The 21,038-nt window shown below is 39.9% G+C and overlaps 1 protein-coding gene across 1 annotated transcript in view; it reads right to left on the bottom strand.

The window, feature by feature from the left end:
- The window catches only part of DCDC2 (doublecortin domain containing 2), a 161,814-nt gene that overhangs the window by 107,643 nt on the left and 33,133 nt on the right, over window positions 1–21,038 (bottom strand). The window contains exons 4-5 of the mRNA XM_056132393.1: window positions 827–903; window positions 54–185 (exon numbers count right to left, since the gene is read on the bottom strand). Coding sequence (XP_055988368.1) covers window positions 54–185; window positions 827–903 — 209 coding nt within the window. The remainder of the gene's footprint in view (window positions 1–53; window positions 186–826; window positions 904–21,038) is intronic.

The raw sequence follows: 21,038 nt of genomic DNA, 5'->3' as shown, positions 1-21,038 counted from the left end.
AACTCCCAAGATGCCTCAGAGACCCCGCCCACTGCAAGATTTCCACGACATACCTGTGCACAGCTCCGCTCCTCAATGTTATTTTTTCCGTGACCATTTGCAGGACATGATCCCACTGATTCATGGCTTTTCTAGGAATGAGGAGGCGAGAGGCTGGGCTTATGAGATCTCCATTTGCAATTAAGCTGGAGAAAGGAAAGCAAAGCCAGTGAGCCCGATCATTTGGGAGAGTTACGCCGTTAAGCTCCACAAGAAATCCCAAGCCAAGCTCATACTGTTGGAATCCTAAACGCCTGAAATGACTGTATAATGAACAGCTTTGTAAATCATGGAGTTTTTAATAAAAATAAATTAATTAAAAAAGAAGTTCATTTAATGCTTTTTGGGTCACACCCAGTGATGCTCAGGGGTTACTCCTGGCTCTGCACTCTGGAATTACTTCTGGCTGTGCTCAGGGGACCATATGGGATGCTGGGGATTGAACTCATGTTGGCCGCATGCAAGGCAAATGCTCTACCCACTCTACTATCTTTCCGGCCCCACTTAATGCTTATTTTATTTATTTATTGCTTTTTGGGTCACACCCAGCGATGCACAGGGATTACTCCTGTTTCATGCACTCAGGAATTACTCCTGGCCGTGCTCAGGGTACCATATGGGATGCTGGGAATCGAACCTGGGTCGGGCTGCGTGCAAGGCAAATGCCCAACCCACTGTGCTATCACTCCAGCCCCAATTCTTATTAAAAAAAAAATAAAATAAATCCCAAGATAAAAAAAGACCAGCACACCAATGCCAGCCTGAAAGGCAAAGAGCTATAACTTACAAGATCGTGCAGGGTTCTTGAGGCGTTCTTCTAAAGCGAGCAGACACGTTGATCTTGCTGTGTGTTACTGGTTTTACCTTTAAGAGAAAAGAAATGCAAATATCTTAGCTCATACTAGTGGAGTGGGTCTAGGGAGTTCTCATTTCTAAGGAAAAACAACAGATTTCCAAGAACTTGACCGAGATCCATTGCATCTGTGATAATAACCTTGAGTTTTGTTCCACTCCTGTAAACACTGAGACATTACCTGGCCTTCACCTTGCTCTCAAGAAAAGACATTTTCTCTTGAAGACTTGGGCATGATGCTCAGGATCTGTGCCTACAAAAGAAACTAGCCAGCTCTTGGGAGAACGTGAGGCAACTATTTTTAAAACAATTCTTTCTGTCACACCACAATGAATTATCCGACCTGAAATGTATATGCTATGCTAGCCCGTTTCTTAATGAAATCTTTTTCGTGTTTCCATTTTCGTCAGTGTATATTATCAGTTCGCCAGGCTATGGCATTCCCGAGGATGACTTCAAGGCTCTCTCTGTGTGATTGCCAACACTTCTACCACAGTCCCAGAACCAAACATACTCCTCTCCTCTCCCTCATTCTTCCTGCTCCAAAGCCCCTTTGCCAGGGTGAAAACCACCACTGTTTACTGTTTTCACTGAGTCTATGAGTCAGTTGTGTGTGTGTGTGTGTGTGTGTGTGTTGGGACTTGGGGGGATGGGGGGCAGGAGGGGATGGTGTTAAGCTCATTTGCTTTAGTCATTCATGTTCTACAGGAGTGAAACCATCCAGTAATGGCCTTTTACTTCCTGACTTCCTTCATTTAGCATAATCACCAAAAGTTTCGCCTGTTTTGTCCCAAATGACATAATTTCATCCATTAAAATCATAGAATAGCAGTCTACTGAGTGCAGTAAGTTTGAATCTTCATAATAAAAGGATCCCATAAAATCCTGAACTCCAAAGTGCCCTCCCACTCCAGCTGTAACAGAGTTCTGTCATCTGTCCTCACCTCATCTCATTTCACGTGCTCTCTGGATCTAGACACTTGCCCCCTTCCATCCTATTCTCTTAACACACACCCACACTCCGCATCAAACTTTTCTTCTATCTCTACCCTAAAATACCACTCCAGACAGACTCATTCTCAGATCATTCTCTTCCCAGCTAATAGGAATCCAGATGCATGAAGCCTTCCAACCCCTCTTGTCTCTAACATTCACCTCATCTATGCCTTCCCCATGGTTCTCCTTTGCTGTTTGTCTAAGAAGACATGTATTCTTTTTTTTTTAATTTTTTTTATTAGTGAAACACCATGAGGTACAGTTGTAGACTTACAAATTTTTGTGCTTGGGTTTCCGTTGTACAATGATCAAGTACCCATCCCTCCACCAGTGCCCATTTTCCACCACCACTGATCCCAGTATCCCTCCCACCCCCGATATCCCCCCATCCCACCCTGCTTCTGTGGCATGGCACTCCCTTTTGTTCTCTCTCTCCTTTTGGGTGCTGTGGCCTGCAAAAGAGGCATCAAGTGGCAACGTGTTCGGTCTAGAGTCTAGTCTCAGCATGCTTCTCCCATCCTGGAGGGATCCTTCCAATACCCCCCATTTGGTGCTCCCTTCTACATCTGGGCTGCCTTTACCGCTAGAGTGTGAAGCTGGCCTCCAAGCCATGGAGTAATCCTCCTGATACTGATCTCGGCTATTCTTGGGTATTTATCTCCTATTTTGTTACTTTATGTCCCCCAGATGAATGCGATCTTTTTATGTCTATCCCTCTCTTTCTGACTCATTTCGCTTAGCATGATACTTTCCATGTAGTACCACTTGGATGTAAATATCATGACTTCATCCTTTCTGACAGCTACATAGTATTCCATTGTTTAGAAAGCTTCTTTAACCAGTCATCTGTTCTCAGGCACTCAGGTTTTTTCCAGATTCTAGCTATTGTAAACAGTGCTGCAATGAAGACATGTATTCTTTTACAACTTAATTCATTAACTTTATTTCCTCTCCTGTTGCCTCTTACTTATTCTACTAATTGCTGGCTCCATCCCAGTCACGCCACTACTTTCCCCCATCCTCTGCTACCTGGTTTCCATGGACACCCTTGAAAGATAAAGCCCAACTCTTTAGTTTGGCCCACTAGAACCCCCAAGATCAGCCACTACTTGCCAGATTCCACCCTCTATCATCTTCTACCCAGAACTCTAGCAATGCACTTGAATCAAACTAACCCACACGCCTATAAACAGGATTTGCATCCATTTCCAAATCTGTGCATCTCTTCCAACTCTGCTTAAAATATCCTTCACCAACTGCTAAAATTTCATTTGCTGTGCCCAACACGAATCGCCAATTTGTCTCTCTTCATTATTCTTTAGCTCTTTGTCTCAAAACTCTGTCAGTCATACTTATAATAATTTTACCTTTATGGCTTTCACCCTTTAAAAAATATATATCTAAAAGCAAATGAAACTGGGGCTGGAGCAATAGCACAGCGGGTAGGGCATTTGCCTTGCACTCGGCTGACCCAGGTTCAATTCCCAGCATCTCATATGGTCCCCCAAGCACCGCCAGGAGTAATTCCTGAGTGCAGAGCCAGGAGTAACCCCTGTGCATCGCCGGGTGTGACCCAAAAGAAAAAAAAAGTAAACGAAAATGATTGTAAAAATAAAACATTTATAGAACTATATTTAATAGCAAGCACTGTACTATGTAATTTATGAGTACTATGCATCATTTAATTCATATATTAAGTGAAGTGAATCCTATGCTACTGTCCCTTTTAACAACTCAAGAATCTGTGGGCTTAATTAATTAATTTGCCTAAAACTACACATTATAAAAGGAAGAGTTGTTAGAGGGCATATCCATATCTATGAACCTCCAATTATTTGTGATGTACTTTGAGAGTTGTATAAAGATCAAATATTATCTAAACTTATTTATGGTGCCTTTGTTTCTACAAAATTATGCCATTTTTAAGAACAAGAAATATCAGCTAATTCTTCAGTACCTAAAAATACTCAGATAATACCTATTAGCTTCACAATAAATGTTTATTGAAGCTTAAATAAAAGATACTCTAAGGAACATCGATCAATGGAACAGGAAAATGACCCAAAAATTAACCCCCATACATATGTGCGTCAATAATTTACAACCAAGTAGTCATAACTATGTAGTAGGAAAAGAAGAATGTCTTTGGAAATCGTGTTGAAAACTACATAGCTACACTCAAAGAAACATAAAACGGGACTGAGTCCTATCTTACTCTATACATAAAAATCAACTCCAGGTAAATTAAACACTTGACTATTAGACCTGAGGCCATAAAAATCCTAAAAAGTAACATGGGAGATAACTCCCTGACATTGTTATTGACAATGATCTTTTTTATTTTGAAAACAAAGGCAACTAAAGCAAAACCAAACAAGCGTGACTATATCAGACTACAAAACATCCGCACATCAAAGGAAACCATCAACAAAACGAAAAGGTAACCTACTAACCAGAAAATATTTGTAAATCATAGGCAGCTGGTCTTGGAATAGCATCGTTCCATTTGATCCAATTTGTTTGGTTTTAACATTGATGACAGAAATAAATCAACCCCTGGCCAAAGCCATTGTCTCTGTGGATTCTGAACATCCTCCCACAACTGTGTGGGTTTTCTCCAGGGACTCTTGTTTCCTCCCATATCCCACAGATGTACATGTCCATGTCCAGATTGTTCTGGACTGAGTGGGTGTGTAGGCAGGTGGTGGGGTGACCCGCCTCCCGTGATAGACGGTAGTTTGCCTAGGATTAGTTCCTGTCTTGTGCTATGAAAAGCAGTCAGGATAGGCTCTAGTTTACCAATTATCATGGAAATTATTCCTTACTGGTAGTAAGGGTAGGAGATGTTTCATACTTTCTATTAACTGTATTAACTCTATGATCGCTGTCAGAAAGGCTCATGACCTAGAACTAAAGTAAACAGACTGGGGGGAAAAATGATGTTAAAATGAATGAATGAATGAATGCAAATGATTTAATATTCAAGTGCTTTGGGTCTTTAGAAGTTTGGTGATGTGACTTTTAAGAAAAATGAGACACTGTGGCACTATAGCACTGTCCTCCAGTTGTTCATCGATTTGCTCAAGAGGGTACCAGTAACATCTCCATTGTGAGACTTGTTACTGTTTTTGACATATCAAGTACACCACAGGTAGCTCTGCCTTGCCAAGCTTTGCTGTGCGGGCGGGATACTCTTGATAGCTTGCCAGGCTCTCCGAGAGAATAGAAATAAGACAATAACATAAATTATTAATATCCACCAAATGAACATTTATCTGGACTTTTAAAAAAAGAAGTTTGGTGTATTTAAAAAATGTTTTGAAATTTTCTTAATAACCTATATACTCTTTTATTTGAAAATAAATATTTCTGAAACATGAGAATAATATTAATTATCACACACCTACTTGTGGAGGGAAAGCTACTAGGGAGGGGCTGGGAGTACTCCCCCACAGACATCTCTGTACAGGTAAAGGTTCTTATTGGTGAATAGTTGGCCAGTGTTATTTCTATAACCTGTGACTGTGGAACCAAATCAAATTTTAAAATATTCATGAATAATTCACATGTTCACGTGGGGCCCAATAGATCTAATATTCCTGGCTCGTTTTGTCAGTTTGGAACTACCAGCAAGCCAATATATGTGCTTATAACTCTGCCTTGATTTTTCATGAGCTCAACATTGTCTTAAAATTGTTTATTTGAATATTGAGAGTCTAGTGAAGGGAGGAGAGGAATTACTCCTATCTCATATAAATGATGAGATAGAGAGAGAGAGAGAGAGAGAGAGAGAGAGAGAGAGAGAGAGAGAACCAACTAAACATTTGTCTGAGATTATTGATAAAGTTATTAAACTTTGTTATAATACACATCACCCACATATTACCAAAGTCTCTAGCATCTTAGATTGTGCTTACTTTACGAGTGACCATTAAGAGATTCCCACAAAATTTTTAGAAGAACCCAATAAAGTTTATTATTAATTTAAGTCAAACTCATAAATTTTTCGTGACATTTAATAAGGAAATGTAACATCTTATTCGCCATTCAAGTTCAAACCTACATGGGTTCTGACGAGATAGTCCAGCAAGTAGGGTGCTTGCCTTGCATGAAGCAGACCCGCTTCCATCCCCAGCACCCCATATGGTCCTGTGAGCCCTGTCAAGAAGGATCTCTGAAAGCAGAGACAGGAGTAATCCCTGAGCATCTCTAAGTGTGGCCCCCAAACAAACAAACAGTTAAAACGTATATAACTTATAGGTGACTTAGGAACAGTGATGAAGGATCATAGGCACTTTGGTGAGGGGACTGTACATTAACTTTCTACATCAATACCAAAAACACTATTCACTATTATAACCAAACAACACCAAAACCCTCTATGACTCAAAAACATGAATCTGTGGAGTTGGAACACTGTATACATAAAACTTGTATACATGAAACAATTAACAGTGTTGTAAATCACCATGCCTAAATAAAAATTGAAAACAAAAAAATATTTTTAAAGTATGAATGTTATAAATACATAAACTTTGAAACTCAAAGCATTGCTTTCAAATACATACACTTGAAATAATAACAGCAATATTACATGCAGAATCATTGAGTGAAGTCATGAAATCCTGAACTCTAGAACCAATTTCCAATACTTTCTGCATGAACCAATTCGGTGCCTCACATTTTATTTTCTTGATCTGTAAAAATAGGAATAATTCTGCTAAACTACCCCAAAGGGATGCTCCATGAACTAATTAATGAGGTGGCAGCACCACTCCCTGGGGCTTTAGGTTGACTGTTTCAAAGAATCCATCAGCCTGAAATCTCAGCATTCTTTTTTTTAATTTTTTATAATTTTATTTATTGAATCACCGTGAGAACAGTTACAAAGCTTTCGGGTCTAAGTCTCGGTCATACAATGAAACACCTGTAAAACACCTGTAACTTCACCAATGCCCATTCTCCACCCCCAACAACCCCAGTATACCCCCATCCCACACCCTCCCCCTACCTGTGGGGCAGATGATTTCCACATTACTCTCTCTCTACTTTGATCACATTCAATATTTTGACACCAGACCCACCATTATTATTTGAGATTTTACCACAACACTCACATCTGCTGAAAAGGCAACAGTAGACAATGTTTTTTCTATTGCTGGTTATGAATAACATATGGTATCGCATGGCTGCAGTAATGGCCGCACAATTTTGAAATTCTGAGATTCTAACACTTAAATCTGGAGAGATTTCTGCCAAAACCTGCTGGGTTCTGAGATTTGTTCCTGAGTCTCTGGGATCATGGCCATTAAGCAGCTTGATCAGGAGCCATTCTTAAAACCCAACTCTTAAAATGCTAAGCTAAGGAAATCAAACTCAGTATAAAGAGAGTAGATAATTATGCTGGTGAATAACTATTATCAAGAAAATAGTGTCCACTGACCTCTTGGAAAACCTCAATACAATATTTGTTTGTATTCTGTTTTTCATATTTTTTTCATTGAGGGATCACACCTGGCAGGACTCAGGGTACCAAATAGGTGCGGGGAAGGAACCTGGTTTGGCTGCATGCCTGGCAACTGCCTTCTCTGCTCTGGACTCTCAGCACAAATTTAAAAGCCAATTTTAAATAACTTTAAAAAAAATATTTTTGGCGACTGTCTATATAGGACAAATTTAAGCTAAGTGCCTAAATGGAGGGAGAGGGGGAGGGGTAATGTACTCATGTACTCAAGTTATTTATTTGAAAAATATAAGCCAACTTATACAAAGAGTCTTCAAACTCAACTTGTATTATTATTGTACAGATTTGAGAAAAAGTGGGTTCTCAAAAAAGTCTTGAGAAAATTTTTTTAAATATTTGGCAAAGACAACATACAACATCCAAAGGGAAAGAAAATCTTTTGCAATATATTTATCAATTTCACACGTTTTGCCAAATAAGAATAGAAATGGCTCCCAATAATGTCTAATGTTCAAGACATTAGAGTTGAAAATTACTTTCTGGCAGAGTCAATACTGCAGACAGGGGCTGGGGCAATAGCACAACAGGCAGGGTGTTTGCCTTACACGTGACTGACCTGGATTCAATTCCCTGCATCCCATATGGCCCCCTAAGCACCATCAGGAATAATTCCTGATTGCAGAGTCAGGAGTAACCCCTGAGCATCTTCAGGTGTGACTTAAAAAGCAAAAAAATAAAATAAAATACTGTAGACATTCCAAACACAGACTGAAATGAAGGTGCAGAATCATTCCTTTTCAGGAAAGAAATCACTATTTTAAGGGTAGAAAGGTTGTCTGTGATGACTGACCATGGTCCTGGCACAGTCAACCATGATCTGTGTCATGCTGTGCTCATAACAGACCATTGGAAAGTAACTGTCAGAGTGGATTTCATGCTGAGAATGTCTCCTAAACTTTATGGAATGCAGCCATTCATCACAGAGATACTACAGATGCAAAAACTAAAAGATATTTTAAAAACAAAGGTTACATTATCAGAGCTGAGTGGAACCAGAGCAACAGCACAGCAGGTAGGGCGCTTGCCTTGCATTCAGTTGACCTCCGGGTCCATCCCCAACACTGAATATAGTCCTTCGCGTCCCGTCAAGACTGACCTTTGAGTGCAGAGCCAAAACTAAAGTAATACTGAATAAATAAATAAGCATCAAACTATATGCTATTTCCAAGGGACCTTTTAAATATTAATATGTGAATAGATTTTTTTAATTAATTGGAAAAATACCATGCAAAACATTATCAAGGAAATTCAGATTTTCTTGATGAATGAAAAATACAAGTGATATAAATATAAATTTAATACTTACTACAAAATTTCACTATAGACTTATATTTTAATTTTTTTAACAAATACAGCCTTAAAGCTTTGATTTTTTTTTTAAAACTTACACTGATTTGCAAAGGTGTTGCCAGAGTTTCAGGAATTCTATGTTCTAACTCCAAACCTACCTATCATTAATCAGTCTACCACAAATGATACAAAATTCCCTTCCTCTCCCCAGCCTGCCTCCTTAATGAACTCAGAATTTTAATGTACTTTTTGCAGTTTGAGTTACATTCTTATACTTCTTATACTAGGGTTGACTGCTATGGTTTTGATATGCATAGTTAAAATCATAATTAAATCACCAAATGTCCAAGACCCTTGACCCATTATGACCTTACATTATGACAGTCCACCTTATCTTTTATTTACTTGCACTCCCTCCTTCCTTGGAGTTCTTCTTTCTATAATTCAGTTCCAAGGATTTTCCATCATTTGACACCTCCCTTGTCTTATTACTCCATATACCACAGATAAGTAAGAACATCTCTTTCCCTCTCACTTAACATGATCCCCTCCAGTTCCAGCCCAGTTGCAGTGAAATGCATGACTTCACCTAAACTTGGATATTTCTTACAAAGCATACCTTATATAATATCTGGCATATTAAAAGTCAAGAAAATTAAGTTCCAGGAAATACCAACAACCTGGAGAAGTATGGTGCCTAGACAGTTGGCATATATAATCTATGGCACCACAGAAAAGGAGTGTACTACTGGACATCCCATCATTTGTCTCATTTTTTTCTGAACCCAAATCTCCTTGTATTCTTCCTTAGACTTATGCTAGCAGTAGTTCTCACTCCTTCCTTGACCTCTTTGTAACTCACACTCTCTCCGATCAACCATAATCCAAACTAATGTTATTTATAACATAATTTTATGACGGGCTGGAGCAATTGCACAGCGGGTAGGGTGTTTGCCTTGCATGCAACCAACCTGGGTCCAATTCCTCTGTCCCTCTCGGAGAGCCCCGCAAGCTACCAAGAGTATTCTGCCCACACCACAGAGCCTGGCAAGCTCCCCGTGGCATACTCAATATGACAAAAACAGTAACAAGTCTCACCATGGAGAGGTTACTGGTGCCCAGTCAAGCGAATCAATGAACAACGGGAGGACAGTGCTACAGTGCTACTTTTATGACAAGCAAATATCCATGACTAGTGCATATATTTCTTCTGAAACCAAAACTGTATAATCAACAAGATAGGATCATTGATAAAGATTTCTAAAATCTGTTCATAAACAGATTTCAGTTGAAAATGTGTTCAGCAGAGTCACTATAACATTAGAAAATTTATTCAATTTGCATGTTTCAAAGCAGTGAGGAGACATGTGATCACCTTTACATCCAGACAATAATGAAGACCTAACATCTACGCAATGGAATACTATGCAGCTGTTAGGAGAGATGAAGTCATGCAATTTGCTTATAAGTGGATGGACATGGAGAGTATCATGCTAAGTGAAATGAGTGAGAAAGAGAGGGACGGACATAGAAGGACAGCACTCATTTGTGGAGTATAAAACAACAGAACATGAGGCTGACACCTAAGGACGGTAGATACAAAGGCCAGGAAGATTGCTCCACAGCTAGAAGCCTGCCTCATGAGTGGAGGGGAGAAGGCAGCTGAAATAGAGAAGGGATCACTAAGAAAATGATGGCTGGAGGAATAGGTCAGGATGGGAGATGTGTGCTGAAAGTAGATAATGGACCAAACATGATAACCTCTCAGTATCTGTATTGCAAACCATAATGCCCAAAAGCAGAGAAAGAGTATGGGGGAATACTGTCTGCCATGGAGGCAGGGGCATGGTGGAAAAGGGGGGGTATACCAGGAATATTGGTGGTGGGGAATGTGCACTGGTGGAGGGATGGGTGTTTGATCACTGTATTACTGAAACTCAAACATGAAAGCTTGTAACTGTATCTTACGGCAATTCAATTAATAAATAAATAAATAATATTTTTTGCTTTTTGGGTCACACCTGGCGATGCACAGGGGTTACTCCTGGCTCTGCACTCAGGAGTTACTCCTGGCAGTGCTCAGGGGACCATATGGGATGCTGGGAATCAAACCCGGATCAGCCGTGTGCAAGGCAAACGCCCTACCCGCTGTGCTACCTCTCCAGCCCCACAAATTAATAAGGTAAAGGTAAAGGTAAAGGCCCTCCCGTTGATCATCGATTTGCTTGAGCGGGCCCAGTAACGTCTCCATTGGAGACTTTGTTGTTACTGTGTCTGGCATATCGAATACTCTCGGTAGCTTGCCGGGCTCTCCGAGAGGGGCGGAGGAATCGAACTTGGGTCGGCCATGTGGGCTGCGTGCAAGGCAGACACCCTACCCGCTGTGCTATCCCTCCACACAAGTCTCACAAATTAATAAATTTTAAAAAATAATGAAGACCAGGGGCACAGTGGGTAGGGTGTTTGCCTTGCATGCGGCCGACCCAGGTTCGATTCCCAGCATCCCATACGGTCCCCTGAGCACTGCCAGGAGTAATTCCTGAGTGCAGAGTGAGGAGTAACTGAGCATTGCCGGGTGTAATCCAAAAAAGCAAAATAATAATAATAATAATAATAATAATAATAATAATGAAGACCTATAAACTGCTTCATCTTTTCCCTTGTCTATGTACCCCATGCTCCAGCTCCTGTTTCTCTCACATCCTCACCTGAGATGAATCCATCAGGATGCAGGATTTCTGCCTCTAGAACTTTTCCTTTCCTCTACCTACCTCTGATTCAGCCCTCCAGAAACACTTACCCAACAATGGCTGCCCTAAGCAAACAACCTTCAGGTCACCATATTTGAGATTGTGCTTGACATGGCCTCATCCTGACATACGCTAACCTTATTTCTCACTATTTCTCCACTTACCCTTTACTGATCTGATCTGATTCTCTCCTAAGTGGTATTATATCATGTTTTTCTGGATCTCTCATACTGCAACACTTTTCACAATTGTAATATGGTCCTCTTACACTATCGATACAATTAACTCTTGAATGGCATGGGTTTAAACCACACATATCCATTTGCATCAACATTTTCTTATAACAGAAGATATAAACTTACAGCATCAGTGAATGTATTTTAAACACATTTTAAACATATTTTATCTTTCTTATGATTTTCTTATTTTTCTGGTTTACTGTATGATAAGAATATAGTATTAATACACATAACATAAAAATACGTGTCTTATATGTCATGTATATAACATATATATGAGTTGACTATGTAATCAATAAGACTTCATGTCAACAGGTTTTCAGTAGTTAAGTCTGGGAGGGATTAAATAAAATGTTGTACTCATTATGTAGCTGTTAGAAAAGATGAAGTCATGACATTTACATACAAGTGGTACTACATGGAAAGTATCATGTTAAGCGAAATCAGTCAGAAAGAAAGGGATAGACATAGAAAGATTGTATTCATCTGGGGAACATAAAGTAACAAAATAGGAGATTAACACCCAAGAGTGGCTGAGATTAGTACCAGGAATTTCGCTCCATGGCTTGGAGGCCAGCCACACGTGCTAGGGGAAAAGGGAGCTCAGATAGAGAAGGGAGCACCAAATAAAGGGTGTTGGGAGGATCCTCCCAGGATGGGAGAAGCATGCTGAAAGTAGACTATAGACCAAACGTGATTGCTACTCAATGCCTCTTTTGCAAACCACAACACCCAAAGGGAGAGAGAGAACAAAAGGGAATGCCCTGCCACAGAGGCAGGGTGGGATGGGGGGGGGGGGTTGGGGGGTGGGAGGGATGTTGGGACCCATGGTGGTAGAAAATGGGCACTGGTGGAGGGATGGGTACTTGATCATTGTATAACTGAAACCCAAGCACAAAAATTTGTAAGTCTACAACTGTGCCTCATGGTGTTTCACTAATAAAAATGAAAAAAAAAGTTGTACTCATATTTTTATGGAGGGTGGAGAATCAGTAGCCCTAACTCCCAACTGTATTTAAGAGAAATATCTCACTCTTTTTGCTTTTTAAGTCAATAATTTCATTCCTAATTCCAAGCCCATTCATTTTCCTACAGACATAGGATTCACTCAGTTAAAACTCGAATTAAGGTCCAGGGATGTGGCTCCATAGTAGAGCACTTGCCTTCTATCTGTGAAGTTCTGGGTTTGAGCTCCAGCACTACCAAATTATTTTTAAATAAATTAAAATTAAGGGGGGCTGGAGCGATAGCACAGGGGCTAAGGCATTTGCACTGCATGTGGCTAACTCGGGTTTGATTCCCAGCATCCCATATGGTCCCTTGAGCACCGCCAGGAGTAATTCCTGAGTGCGGAGCCAGGAGTAACCCCTGTGCATCACCGGGTGTGAACCAAAAAGCAAAAAAAAAAAAGGCAAAATTAGGACAAATTTAAATTTAAAAAATTTATAAGTCACATTCTAAGGATCATCACAACAACAATGTAAATGGGAGAAAGGGGACCTCTCCACCCATCAAGATCACACAATGAGCAAAGACTCAGTCATGTGAATTCACCTTTTCTATCCTAGCCCAGGGCTGATTTCTACATAACTGTAGTTCAAAACTGAAATACTCACTAGCATAAATAGTAGACACAAATTTGTACCATTTGAATAGGGTCTCTATTATTCTGTATATCTGAATGTATGCAGATAGTATACAGACTTTACATTGAGACCACCCTTATCTAGTGATCCCAATATCTCTCAAGACCACTCACTTCTCTTCCATCGGCTGCTACTTATTCAGATGCAATCATACCCTTCAAATGATTGCAACTAAATAAGACAGAGAACACCAACGAAATAGAATTTTAAATCCTCTAAGTACCCCCTCCAGGCATTCAGGAAGACATAACACAAAATTAGTACAGACATTCCAGAAAGACATAATACAAAACTAATCTAGACACAAAAAACTTTCAGAGAGGATATTTTTTCCTCAGCCTTGTTATCCACTAATGAAAATTTCCAGCCACACCAGCCTCAAAACCTAGTTCTAGAAGAGGTCTCTAATTATAATGAACAAGCTGTTTAAAACATTCCCAGAAGAGTCCAATTAGTTTCTCTGAGCTGATGAAACCACTCCTCTCTACCTGGGTCTCATACAAGTGCCCGTGTTGCTGTACCCAGTCCAAGGGCTTATCCCCAAGGAAGAATTAGGATTGTTCCATCAAAGAATGAATTTGCATGTCTTCTTCACAGGCCTATTTTTCAGCCAAGACTGGGCACCATAGCATCAGGTTGTAGATTTGTCTTTCGAACTTTTCTCTACATGAGTAGAGAATCAGGAAAAGTCAGGAAAACAATTCAAAGAATCAGGAAAATAATTCTAAATTAATTACAAACAAAGGACATGACTACACAAAACCCAGAAAGTTGAAGAATCTTTATTCCACTTACAGTAACTCAAAGTGGTATTAGTAATAAATTTGACCTAGCACATAGAAGATACAATGCCAAAAATGAATCTTAATGTAAGTATGGACATTAGATAACAATGTTAGGTTCAAACACACTGTTTCATTTCAGGATATAAACAACTGGGGACCAAATTCAGTGCTGGGGATTGAATATGGGTCAGCTGCATGCAAGGCCTTACCCACCATACTATCTTTCCAGCCTTGCTCAGTTTAGAAGTGAATCCTGATATAATCGAAAAAAAAATGTCCATCAATCCATTTTTAACCATCAAGTTAATCTTTCAACATACCACAAAACTGCTAACTATTGGCTTTCTGGTTTAATTTTCTCTTTAGGGCACTCTGTATAACGTTTTCAGAGACCACATAATACTAAGTAATGTGCTTATATCATGTTAAACCTCACATTTATTACCTTTATTCTAAAGTAATTCCTATTAGTATAGGAAAACTGAAAATAACGAGTGATTTTTAAGGCATTCATAAGTAAGTCTACATGGGTCCCACTAAAGCTTTTTTGAGGAGAATAATATGACCCCTTCAAGTTAAAAAAATAACTAATTAACCCAAGAGAAGTCCTAAGAGAAATTTCTACTAATAACCAACCATTAGGAAAAGAAAAATGGAGGGAGGTTGCCTTTTTTCTTTTGTATTCCTTCCTAATTTACCATATATGTGCTTACTATTTCACCATTATAATTTCTGTTTGCTGTGTCTTCACAAATGGGATTTGGGTTGCCCAACCATTCTAGGCAGTGGAATGTAAAATTTCCACTAAGAATGCGGAACAGCTGGGAGTGTGTACATAACAAGAAGAAAGCAAGATGAGAGCTTGCAGGCATAGTCCACATGGAGGATAGAGCACAGCTGCCTCCTGCATGGCTGGCAGCCATGGAGTCCTCAGGACTCCTGCTGAAGAATGTGCAAGGGCATGTGAGCATCCTACATTCACTCGTTCAAAACTACAATGAAAGCTGTTAACCCACCAGGAGATGGCAAAGAACAGAACCCTAGTATTTCCATCACTATTCCTTCTCCTACCCAGAATTCTGGCTCTGTGCTCCATGTACAGAGGATTCAATATTGACGAGGCAGAGAAGGGTATTCTCTCGCTCACTGAGCTTATATGGGGCCTGGGCCTCAAGAGTGAGAGACAGGAAGAAGAAAAGGAAAGAATAAAGTTGTAAGACACAATTCAGGCATGTTGGACCAAGCATCGAATTTAAGCACTAGCACCTCCTCACTGAAATTCACTGAGGCCAGTGAATTTACCAAGCTGGGTGGACCCTGTCAATGAGTGATAGGATGAATGAACTAGAGGTCAACCACCGCTAATCCGGTATTCAAGTTCTCACATTCTCCAAAAATATTGATGTGCAATTAAAATACAACTTACCTTGACCAAAAATAAAAAGTTTTTATTTTTAAAATACTTAAGGACTAAGACATTTTAGAGGAAAAAGTAGATATTAAATTCCAATAGTAAAATATTTTAAATATTAAAATGTATTTTAATTTTTTCTTCCCAGTAGCGCCAGACATCAAACCCAGATCTCCTACATGCAAGGAGTCACATCCCCAAACCCTAAACTATTTAAGGGAGTTAAAAATGACTTTGCTAACCCTAAGTGTCAAAGAATTGCTAAAGCCATTGGGATCCCTAGGCACTGGAACTATCTGTCATTATGTACACCAATTGTGATCCCATTTAGGTATCTGCTCCTACCTGTTTTAATGACAATATAAAATTCACTAAGAATGTGTCTCACCCTGAACCCCATCCTTCATACCCCCTCAAGATAAAGCAGGACAAGAAGATGCTTTATAAAACCATCAACTTCCAAAATCTCCAAGTTCTCACAGCATCAGGGATGGGCGACCTTCCCCCATCTCCCTGTTCTTCCAGGAGCCTGGCAGTCATGCCCACGAACTGCCTCTGGCACCATCTAAGATCATTAACCAGCCGTGATCCAGAGACTCACAAATAAATCTTGGAAGAGATCAACAAGCTGCAGAGATGCTTCAGACTCCAAAGTCACCATGAGGTAAAAATTTAACTCCAACTGTATCACCTTATTTTAGAATTCCTGGAGCACATGGGCACATTAACAGCCATGTAATATATCATACTCTACACCACTGATGTACCAGGAATAGCACAGTATAGGATGTAAGGTAGAAGGCAAACTATCTCAATTAAAAAAAATATTAGCACACAAAGCCCAATCTGTAACAACATGTTAGCAATCTCTTATATAAGGGTTTAATGACTTCAGGGTGAGCTGCAACAATCTTTACACATTTCTTCTAAGAAAAACTTTTTTTAGAGAATTATTCATAAAAAGCAATACAAAATAAATTATTTAGGACCTGCTATTGCAACAGGTTGGGGTAGTTGTTGGGAAAACTCAAAATAATGGTGGTGGGAAGGTGTAATGGTGGTTGGATTGGTGTTAGAATATTGAATGTACTGAATTATCATGAATAACCTTATAAAAATTAAATCAAATTTTAAAATAAATAAAAAATTTAAAGAATGAAACTTCACTTTCAGTAGATCACTAGATGCCATTATCTACAATCACATGGTTCAGAAGTATGACAGCAATTAAATATAAATTAATGAGCAATATTTTAAAAATTCTAAAATCAAAAATATTCCCTAATATGATTACAACACCTTTACCATAGAAATAACATTACTGATTAGAATTGTTCTAGATGATTTGACAAAAATTCCCATGCAACTCATCTATAACCAAAACTCTTGATGTGCTAGTATAGAGAACTTTTAAATGAACTACCTTTTTCAGGCACATGAAAAAATGCTCTACATCACTAATCATCAGGGAGATGCAAATCAAAACAACAATAAAATGTCATCTCACACCACAAAGACTGGTACACATCAAAAAGAACAAGAACAACCAGTGCTTGCGAAGATGTGGAGAGAAAGGGACTCTCTTTCATTGTTGGTGGGAATGCTGACCTTTTTAGAAGGCAATATGGACATTCCTTAAAAAACTAGAAATTGAGTTTCCATATGACCCAGCAATACCGCTTCTGGGAATATATCCCAAAGGTGCAAGAAAAGCATAGTAGAAATGACATCTGCACGTGTATATTCATTGCAGTACAGTTCACAATAGCCAGAATCTGGAAACAACCCAGGTGCCTAAGAACAGCAGGCTGGTTAAAGAAACTTTAGTACATATACACGATGGAATACTATGCAGCTGTTAGGAAATATGAAGTCATGAAATTTGCTGATAAGTGGATGTCATGGAGAATATCATGCTAAGTGAAATGAGTCTGAGAGAGAGAGAGACAGACATAGAATGACAATATTCATTTGTGGAATATAAAATAACATAATACAAGACTAACACCCAAAGACATTAGAGACAAAGCCAGGAAGATTGCTCCATGGTTGGAAGCCTGCCTCATGAACTGGGGGAGAAAGCAGCTGGAATAGAGAAGGAATTACTAAGTCAATGATGGTTGGAGTAATCGTTCAGGATGGGAGATGTGTGCAGTAAGTCGATAAAGAACCAAACGTGATAGCCTCTCAGTATCTGTATTGCAAAACATAATGTCCAAAAGTAGAGAGAGAGTATGGGGAAATTGTCTCCCATAGACACAGGGTTAGGGGTGAGATTGAGGGCGGGGTAATACTGGGGACATTAGTTGTGGAAAATGGGCACTGGTGGAGAGATGGGTGTTCAATCATTGTATGACTGAAACTCAAATATGAAAACTTTGTAACTGTATCTCACAGTGATTCAATTAAAAAAATTTAAATAATTACCTTTTTCTTGCAATAAGACTAAAAGCTAATTTAAAATTTTCAGCATGGTTCTCTTTCAAATTGAATCTCAAAGTCCATGTTACCTTTCCAGGCTGTTGTATTCTTACTGTAGTTGTTGTTGTTGTTTTATGAATGATAACTATATATCTGGGCTAGAGCGATAGCACAGCAGTAGGGCATTTGCCTTGCATGCAGCCAACATGGCTGACCCGAGTTCGATTCCTCCACCCCTCTCGGAGAGCCCGGCAAGCTACCGAGAGTATCTCGCCCGCACGGCAGAGCCTGGCAAGCTCCCCGTGACGTATTTGATATGCCAAACACAGTAACAACGAAGTCTCCAATGAAGATGTTACTGGGCCCGCTCAAGCACATCGATGAACAACGGGAGGACAATGACAGTGACAACTATATATCTATGATAGAAACAAACTGTTATTCCAGAAATACACTTTAGGGTCAAGGTTTCAAGCTCGAAAATGATACAGATGGGTTAGTGTCTGTCTTGTGATTGTGAGGCCCAAAGTTCAATCCTGGTGCCACCATGGATTTGTACTCTAAGAACAAATACAAATTAAAAGTAACAGGTATCATTCTCCCTGATGAAAATAAGATTTTCCCCCACCCCATCCTTCTCTCAGAGTGAGAACTTTAGAAAACTTCTGGTTCTGAGTATTTCCTTCTCTCTTTGAAAGACATATTGAGTTTTGTTGACAATTAGCAAGGCCTCTTGTCAACTGGATTACCTAGAAGTGTCTCTCAAAGACCTAGGCCATAAACATCAAAGATACCCCTTTTCCTTGTCTGTATGGAAGAATACTAGCTAATTTTGGTATTCAGGAGTCTAATTTTGGAGAGTAGCTTGCTTAAGGGCTGGAGCAATAGCACAGCAGGTAGGGTGTTCACCTTGCATGCGGCTGACCTGGACAACCCGGGTGTGATTCCTCCTTCCCTCTCAGAGAGCCCGGCAAGCTACTGAGAGTATCTTGCCCGCACGGCAAAGCCTGGCAAGCTACCCATGACGTATTCAATATACCAAACACAGTAACAAGCGTCACAATGGAAACGTTACTGGGCCCACTAGAGCAAATCGATGAACAACAGGAGGGCAGTGACAGTAACAGCTTGCTCAAAGTTAACAAACTACATCTCGCCATGCAGTTATGCACAGTTTATTTTTCTTCTGGATAAAGTCAATGAGCTAACACAGATGGTGACCCCACCACCTCCAACTGGGTTGCATCTGCTTGGAGAATTTCTGTCTTTGCAATCTCTTTGTGGCCTGCCTGTGATGTGCATTATATTCTCATTTGATGTTTATTCAATAATAAAAGTGTCTTTTTATTTTCTCTGTTACCACTGTGAAGAGGATTTCTGGATTGAGAGAAAAATTTGTCTTTATATATATTCCCCAACACCATCCCCTGCTCTGACGCACAGCACAGTACACATCATCGCTCCCTGGCATTTTTCTGCAAAAAGTAAATAACCTCAACCGAATCACAAAAAAAATCAGGCAGATCTAAATAGAATAAATCTAAATTTAGACATTCTCTAAATTGACTGGCCTTCAAAACTGTCAAATCATGGGAGCTAGAGAGATAGTCCAGCAGGGAGGGCATTTGCCTTATAAGGTCAACCTTGGTTCGATCCCCAGCATCCCAGATGGTTCCCTGTGCACCACCAGGAATAATTCCTGACTACAGAGTCAGGAGTAACTCCTGGTCACTGCTGGAAATGGCCCAAAATAACAAAAAAGAAAAATTTTTAAGATCATAAAAAAATTGAGGAACAAGGTATTAAAATCCGTGAAGCATGACGATTCAATGCAATGTGCGACCTAGAATTTGCTTCTAGACTAGAAGGGAAGACATGAATTGGGATAACTGGCAAGATTTAAATAAGATCTATAAATTAGGTCATTGTGTCAGTTCTAATTTCCTGTTTTCAATAACTATACGATAGTTACATCAAATGTTAAAGGAAGCTGGGGTGAGTCAATGTATACAAGGCATGCTCTGTTCTGTGGGCTACCGTTGCCTAAAATCGCTTCAAAATAAAAAAATTGAACAGGGCTGCAGCTCATTTGTGAAATACACAATAACAGAATGGGAGACTAACACCCAAGGATAATAGAGATAAGGACCAGGAGGATTGCTCCATGGCTTGGAAGCTGGCCTTACATGCTGAGGGGAAGGCAGCTCAAATAAAGAAGGGACCACCAAGTAAAGGTTGCTTGAAGGACCCGCTCGGAATGGGAGATGTTTGCTGAAAGTAGACTACAGACCAAACATGAGGGCCACTTAATACCTGCATTGCAGACCACAACACTCTAAAGGAGAGAGAGAACAAAAGGGAATGCACCTGCCACAGAGGCGGGGTGGGGAGTGGAGACTGGGAACATTGGTGGTGGAGAATGGGCACTGGTGGAGGGATGGGTACTCAATCACTGTATGACTGAAACGTAAGCATGAATGTTCGTAAGTCTGTAACTGTACCTCATGGTGATTCATTAAAAAATAAAAAATAGGGCTGGTGCAATAGCACAGTGGGTAGGGCATTCGCCTTGCATGCAGCCAACCTGGGTTCGATCCCCAGCATCCCATATGGTCTCCCCAGCACCGCCAGGAGTAAGTCCTGAGTGCAGAGCCAGGAGTATCCCCTGAGCATCACTGGGTGTGACCCAAAAAGCAAATAAATAAATAAATAAATAAATAAATCACTATCACTATCACCCCATTGTTCAAATAAGGTCTACAGATTAGGTCATTGTGTCAGTTTTTATTTCCTGTTTTCAATAACTATTCAATAGTTATATCAAATGTCAAAGGAAGCTGGGGTGAATCAATCTATACAAGGCATGCTCAATTCTGTTTGTCTTGCACGCCGCTGACCTGGGTTCGATCCCCGGCATCCCATATGGTCTTCCCAGCACCGCCAAGAGTAAGTCCTGAGTGCAGAGACAGGACTTACTCGAGCGGGCACCAGTAACGTCACCATTTGTCCCTGTCACATGCTAGTGTAGCCCGATGGCATATTGGGGGCTCTTTCAGGGTTACCATTGTTACTGTTTTTGGCTTA

The sequence above is a fragment of the Sorex fumeus genome, unplaced genomic scaffold (assembly GCF_029834395.1).
Source record: "Sorex fumeus unplaced genomic scaffold, SorFum_2.1 ptg000094l, whole genome shotgun sequence".
Classification (NCBI taxonomy): Eukaryota; Metazoa; Chordata; class Mammalia; order Eulipotyphla; family Soricidae; genus Sorex; species Sorex fumeus.
Note: the sequence above shows the minus strand (reverse complement) of the source record. Positions and strands in the feature narration are given on the sequence as shown.